Here is a 7,462-nt window from a genome sequence, read left to right as displayed (position 1 = left end):
ATATTTTCATCTGTGCTTAATAATGCCTAAATTTCTTTAAATACCATCACATTGGGGATTAGATTTCTACACATGAATTTTGGAGGAGCACAAACATTCAGTCCATGACAGGCTGGAGAGTGCCTTCTTACCATTTAATAAGGAGAAATAGTTCCTCAATTTCTAGAGCTATCCCATTTTTCCTACTTTCTCTAAATATTTTCATATATGCTAAATAATGCCTAAATTTCCTTGTTTTGAATTTGATAGAGTATTTGATGTGAAGTAGAAACACATGATAAAATTTGATAAAATTTATATACAGAAACTTATGTTTGCCATGGTAAGATTATGCTGTCAGACTATGACACAAAGTGACAATGATGTCATAAACCCCTAGAATAGCCTGAACTTTATAAAAGAGAGTAGTTACCTTAGTAGAAGAAACATTTGGACAGAACCAGGGACATGAAACTTTGTTTTTATGTTCTACTTTTGCCCATTTGGGCAAATAATTGTTTAAATACAAACAAAAGTGATATAACTCCTACTACAGGTATGTGCCTATCCTTAAAAACTTATAAATTATCATCTATTATGCATTCAAGGGTTTAATTAGAAAAGCAAGCTGTGTGTAAGAAATCTTCTATTACTTTGGTGTTACCATTAGCACATCTTCAATAATTTCTTGGACAATAGCTTATATTTTTATTTTTGTGTGAAAAGTTCAAGCACATACAAGCATAAAAAGTACATAATTGTAGAGGGTTAGAAATCTTGATTCTCATTTGATTTTTAGAATAGGGTTTTTAGGTAATGCATGTATAAGGCAACAGTCTCCAGCCAGGGACGAAAGCCCACAGGTAGCATGGCAAAAGCCCATCTAATCAACTCTAATCACTACTTAGGTATGGGATTGTATACTTTAGTGATTTTAGAGATAATGGGTGGTTGTCATGCCGATCCTAAGAGATTTTAAAGGATTGCTGAAGGGAAAAATGTGAAAAAGTGTTTTCTAAGAGCAAGCTGTCTGTTGGTGGAAACTTTAGAGACAATTACACTTAGGTTTAATCATAAGAATGTAAGTTTTACTTAAAACATTTGAGGAGAGGTTATATTTTAGATAATGATCACAGTTTGACCAACTTAGATTTTCATAAATAGTACTTTGGAATGTCACGTTGTTAATTTTACTGATGTTGCTAGTTTCCATTTTTTAAGCTATACTTATCCATAGGTAACTTTTGTCACACTGCCCATGTATTTGTGTCCTTTTGGAATGATTAAATCAATTGATTTTTCTTGTGAGACTTCCTTGTCTTTACAATAAAAGACAGAAGCTAACTTTGAGTCATGGCTCAACTCAGTTTTCTCCTAACACAGGAGTTGCTGAGGTGCAGTCCCTTCAGGTTTCTCATTGCATTCATGTTGCTTTGAGTAATCATATTTTTGTCTCCGTTACACACTGAGAAGTGTAGCACAGAATTATGGTCCTCCTTCACCCACCTTCCCCACCCAATCCACCAACCCCCCTACCAACCAAATTAAATAATAACATGTGAGTGAATCTGGCATGGGACTTAATATATAGTCGGTTTTCAACAGGGTTTTTTCCTGTCACATCCCCTTTCCCATCATATAAATTCATGCACGCATTAACACTCAAGTGTATTCACACATGTGCAATATACACACAGGCACACACTCAAAAACCTAGGTAATGTGGTTGGCAAGCCATGATACAGGAGTAACCCAGGTACTGGTACACATTAGCCAGAGATGCCTCCAGTATTTGACTTCTAGACTGTGGCTGGGGACGTGATAGAGGAAAGAAAATGAAACTGGAACACTTATCAGTCTTATAAAAACCAATGATGAAGGCATTTGATTTTGACCTATAGTAGCATACCACTATCAAAATGGAAGAAAATAGTTAACTCCTTCACTAATGATACAATCTCTTTGCAGGAGGTAAGAACCTTGAATCAATGGAGACAAAAAGGGACAATTCTATGAGAGATCCACTCACTAACATAATTGGTTTTATGATCATGGCCATTTTCTTTTCCTGTACATTTTTTTGGCATTATTGTTACATTTGCAATGCTACCCACAAAGCAGAAACGTAAGTTTTACACCTTTAAGTTAAGAATGCAAGGTGTCACGTGGAGGGAGGTTCATTAAATGCTAACAAATGTTTAAAAAAATGCAAGGTGTGTATGTGGAATAACCCTAACTTTTTAAAGTTGATCTCATAGAAGTAGAGAGTAGAATAGTGGTTACTAAAGACTGGTGGGGGGAAGGGGAAGGGAGGATGGGGAGAGGGTGGCCAGTGGGTAGAAAACATCAGATAGGAAGAATGGGGTCTAGTGTTCTATAGTAACATAAGGGAGACTACAGTTAACCACAGAGCACTGGGTATCTTTGAAAAGCTAGTCAAGATGATGCTGAATGTTCCTAACAGAAAGAAGTGACAAATGTTTGAGGTGATGGACATACTAAGCACCTGATATGACCATTGCACACAGTATGCATGCACCCAAATATCATATTGTACTCCATAAATGTATACAGTTATGATGGGTCAATTAAGAAAAATAAAAAGTAGGCAAAAAAGAGAGAAATAGAAAGTCCAATAGTGGTTACCAGAACCAGAGAAGGGAGGAGAGAGGTGGGATAAGGGAAAGATGAGTAGACCGGGACAAAGTCAAAAAGTTACAAGTAGATAGGAAGAAAAAATCCTGGTGCCCTAGGGTGACAGTAGCTAATAATATTGTATTGTATATTTCAAGACAGCCAGAAAAGCGGGTTTTGAATGTTGTAACTCCAAAGAAATGATAAATGTTTAGGTGACAGATAGGCTAACTATTCTGATTGGATCATTATACAACATATGCATGTATTGAAACGATAAAGTGTACCCCACAAACATGTACAGTTAAAAATTATTTTTTTAAAAAAGAGTACAGGGGTGTGTATGTATACATATGTGCAGGTTTCATTGTTGTTCACTTTAATTAATGTTAACTTTAGACTTCTAAGGAGCTACCAACCTTTCGTGGGTGAATACTTTCTCTTTAATTATATCAGTTCTTAAATATTTTCAAGTACATTAGCAACTTTAGCCAAAGCTGTCTTCTATTCGGGGGTTGGCTGAACCCCAGGCTATTAATTTCAGTATAAAATCAGCCTAGGAGAAAGGGCATGGTGTAATTATATAATGTTTGTTACATACTAAATGTTAGAAATAAAACATAAAGTGAGTTTGGAAATGTAAAAATAAAAAAAAAGAGGAAAAAAAGAAAAGGGAGCATGAACATTTGAATAAGCGTGAGAGAATGAAGAGGGGGAAAGAGGGAGAGTTGGGTCTCTGTTTTCCATAGAAAATAAAACATTTAGATACTCTACCATTTTAAGATTCAATAGGGGCTGGCCAGTTAGCTCACTCGGTTAGAGTTTGGTGCTGATAACACCAAGGTCAGGGGTTTGGATCCCCATACTGGCCAGCCAACAAAACTTAAAAAAAAAATTTAATAGCATAAAAAATTATTCCCACAAATCAACCAATCTACAACTATAAAAAAACAGCAACAGCCAAGCCGGGGCCACTAGAGCTCAGGTGAAGAGGAGAGACCTATGGAGTGCACGAAGGTGGGAGAAGCCATGATGAGAGAAAGAAAAAAACACTCCAACTGTTTTGAATCTCGGCTGCTTCCAGGCTGGAGTTGCTGAGCGCAAGGAGCAGGAGCTGGCAAAAGTCACAGATGTGCCTTTCAGATGAAGTTGCTTGGAGGTGGCAGGGGAGAAGAGGGCCTTGGTGGCCCCCAGGCCAGCAATACCACTAATAGGGTTCCAATGGACTCACATAGGAATGAGGAGCCAGAACAACTGAAAAATAGGAGCTGCTCAGAGGACAGTGAGTCATCGCAAGGGACCGGAGCACAACCCGTCCCATGGGAAGTGTTTGGTACACCAGCTGTGGGGGAGACGGGCCCACTGGGGGAACACTGGGGCACAGCAAGGACAACTGATCTCCTCAGTCAGCATAGGACCACTCAGAGGAGACTGGTCAGGAATATAGAATTGCATGGGGTGCACTTTGATGAAAAGACTCAGGCTTAGACCACTGTTTCTACATAACCCAGGTACACTGGATTTCACCAGACCCAGAAGTACCTATAAAGTCAATCATTAAAACCTGAATTGCACAAAAAGCCTTCCCTAGGGAACCAGCAGCAAAGTAGCAACTTAGCTCAACCACACAGCTCAAGTACTGGTCCCCAAAGGAAGTTTCCCCATTTTAGGAGTAAGCAAAGGACAAAAAATTTGTTCAAGCACAGAGTTTAAGTGGTGGGAACAGCAAATAATCCAACACAGAAGTGAAAGGGAAAGTAAAATACCCACAAACAGAGACAAAGTTTGATATTAACTAGTAAAGGTCTCATTTCACCAAAGAACACCTATGACTCCTAAAAGGACCGGAAGTCCCCCGGGCTATCAAGCCAGAAAGGAGGGAGGGCCGGGGGCCTCAGCCATGCCCCTGACACCTGCAACCAGTCCTGAGGATGGGGGATGAGGACCTAGGCTACATCTCCCCAACAAGTGCAACCTCCCCAGTGATGAACACTGAGTCACCACAGGAACCACCCCAGGTTCTCTTGAGCTGGGGTGGTGGGGGGCCAAGGGCCTCCGTCACACCCCCCGACACAAGCAACCGCCCAGCGATGACCACCAAGCTACCACAGTAAGTGTCCTGGACTCTCCCAAGCCAGGGCAGTGGGGAGCCGAGGGCCTCAGCCATGCCCTCCTGACATATGCAACCAGCCCTGCAATGACCACCAAGCCACACAGCAAGAAGGGCCCCAGGTTCCTGACCTGGGGTGGTGGGGGCGAGGGCTTTTGCCACATCCCCTTGCCATCTGCACCGAGTCCAGCAATGACCAAGCCACCACTTGAAGCCCCGAAGTCTCCCACGTGGGAATGTTGGGGGTGCCACAGTCCTCAATCCCACCCCACCTCCTTCTTCCATCACATTTCCTTCCCCGTTCCCCTCTCCCTCTTCCTCCCAACTGCTCTGCAAGAATATCGTAGAATGTAAAAAAAATAATATTAATAAAAAATATATAGACACTGCAGGAAGAAAATGAAAAAAAAGATTTAAAAAAGATTTAATAGCATAAAAAACTATTCACTGTTGTTACTCTCATGATCACAGTCCCTGTCTTTCGTAAAGGAGGATCAGGCTGACCCTGACATACAGGTTTCCTAAAAATTTACCAGTCAAAAGACTGGTGACTAAAATGTGGCACCAGTGCTCTATCTCTTTAGTTTTAGAGGAATATTATGAATATAAACATGCACAGATAAATAACTTGATGTTGTAAATATAAAGGAAAACAATGACTTTGTTCTAAAGAGGCTTTTTTTCTTGTGACGTTATCAGTTTTTTTTTATTATACATATTTATGGGGTACAGAGTTGACTATCAGTATTTGTGTACAATATATGATGATCAAATCAGTATTATTAGCATGTTCATCATTACAAATCATAATTCCTCTTTGTGTCCCTTACCCAGTGACTCCCTACCCCCTTCCCTCTCCCCCTTTCCCATTTCTAGTAACTACAGGTCTCTTCTCTCCTTCTGAAAGTTCAATGTTTTATTGTGATTTTTCTTTGTTATGAGTTTGTGACATTTTTTATAAAAAGTGTAATTTCTGGAATAAGTGAGATTCTCTCTCTGTATCGCTCAGCAGTAGATTTGCAACAACTTTGTGTCATTCCACATGTAGACTATATGGTTATCTAATATGGTTGAAATAGTAAAATACTCTCAAGAAAAAACATTCAACATGAGTTCATATCTGTAACCTGAGTCATGGCTTTTGCTGCATTCCAATTCTCATTTTGCTCAGTTTTTCCAACCAGAGAGAGCTAAAAAAGACCAAAGGTCTAAAGGGATACAGAACCCTGTGTTTTCTGATGATAGTAATAGAACTATTTTGTTTTAAATTGTTATACTCCAAATTTTCTATATTTGCAGGATGAAGAAAAAAAATACAGCAGCGGAGACATCTAATATGCCAGTCAGTGAATCCAAGACAGGCGGTTGGTGCGGTCCAGAGAAACAACCCATGCTGTCCACTATAGACAAGTTATCCGGACCCTCGAGTCCAGAAAAGTCACCCATACCGTCTAGTGCAGAAAAGTCAATAAGGCCATCAAACTCAAAACAATTATTCAGGTCATCTCAGCTGGAAAAGCCATGTAGACCACATGGTCTAAAAAAGCCATATAAGTTAGCTCGTGCCCATAAGCCAGTCAGTCTAGTCAGTTCATCCTATCCAGTTCAGCCAGTCAGGCCACTTTGGTCAGCCAGTCATCAATATCCGGCCAGACCATCCAAGCCACTTTGCCCACCCTGCCCACAAAATCAAATCTTGCCACCCAAGCCGTCCCATCTACAGAAATTGGCCAAACCTCCCAAACAACATAATCTAAAAAGGTCAGTGAGTATAGGCAGGGCAGTCATGTTATCCAGCCCTGATGAATTAACCAAGAGTTGTCAATACTATGAGGAAAGATGCCGTTTTTGCAAAACTTTTTCTGTGCCTTTGGTCCATGATATTTCTGAGGCAAAGAAGAAAACAGCTCGAAATCTGCCAGTTTCAAGTGAAGTGAAGTCTTTCTGTAGGTCCTGTCATAAGTTAGATTCCAGGGACACTGCATACAGTAACAATGTGAGTGACAATGTTATGGCATATGCCAGTAATGATGACAGTGATACGAAGTTAACCATTATTTGCAACATAAGGAACACTGACGTCATCCTTGAAGGGGCCCCAAATAATTAAGAGCTCAACAAAAATAAAATGCAACTGTGAAAAAGCAAATTATACGGACTATTTTATGCTCACCATACATTAAGATGCTAATAGAGGGAAAATTTACTGTGATCGCTATTGATTTTAGGTTTTCTTGTTTGTTATTTTTGGCTGGCCAGTACTGGGATCCAAACCCATGACCTTGGTGTTATAAGGCTGAGATAACGGGCCAGCCCCAAGATCACTATTGAGATTCTATCTTTCTTGGATGCAATTTATTTAAAAAATAGCAATTAAATACACGATGTAACAAATTAGTATTGTAATTATCATTGAATTTTAGAGGCACAAGGCTCTTTTCCTGTATCTTACTTAGATCTGGTCACTCAGATTGGAACCATAAACATACACTCACACAAACCTGGAAAAGAATTGCAAAATCTGTATGCTCAACTCCTCCTTCCCTTGGATTAGCTCTCAGCTGAAGTCCCAACCAATTAAGTTTATTTTTTAATGTTTATGTGCAGTCCTCACAGTTTAAGACTGTCTCTTTTTCTGCATGTTCAGTTCTTGTTGGAAATGGCTCTGTGCTATGGACTGAAGATTTGTGTTCCCCCAAAATCCATGCGTTGAAACCTAACTCCCTACATGGTGGTATT

The 7,462-nt window shown here is 39.8% G+C and overlaps 1 protein-coding gene across 1 annotated transcript; it reads left to right on the top strand.

Annotated features, from left to right (window-relative positions):
* Positions 1-447: 447 nt before the first annotated feature.
* Positions 448-6,833, top strand: LOC103592465 (chromosome unknown open reading frame, human CXorf66). The gene is made up of 3 exons (XM_008575197.1): positions 448-535; positions 1,948-2,104; positions 6,023-6,833. The coding sequence occupies exons 1-3, from the start codon at positions 448-450 to the stop codon at positions 6,831-6,833; spliced, it is 1,056 nt and encodes a 351-aa protein (XP_008573419.1).
* The last annotated feature ends 629 nt before the right edge of the window (positions 6,834-7,462 follow it).

This window comes from Galeopterus variegatus, unplaced genomic scaffold, assembly GCF_000696425.1.
Source record: "Galeopterus variegatus unplaced genomic scaffold, G_variegatus-3.0.2 Scaffold1154, whole genome shotgun sequence".
Lineage (NCBI taxonomy): Eukaryota > Metazoa > Chordata > Mammalia > Dermoptera > Cynocephalidae > Galeopterus > Galeopterus variegatus.
Note: the sequence above shows the minus strand (reverse complement) of the source record. Positions and strands in the feature narration are given on the sequence as shown.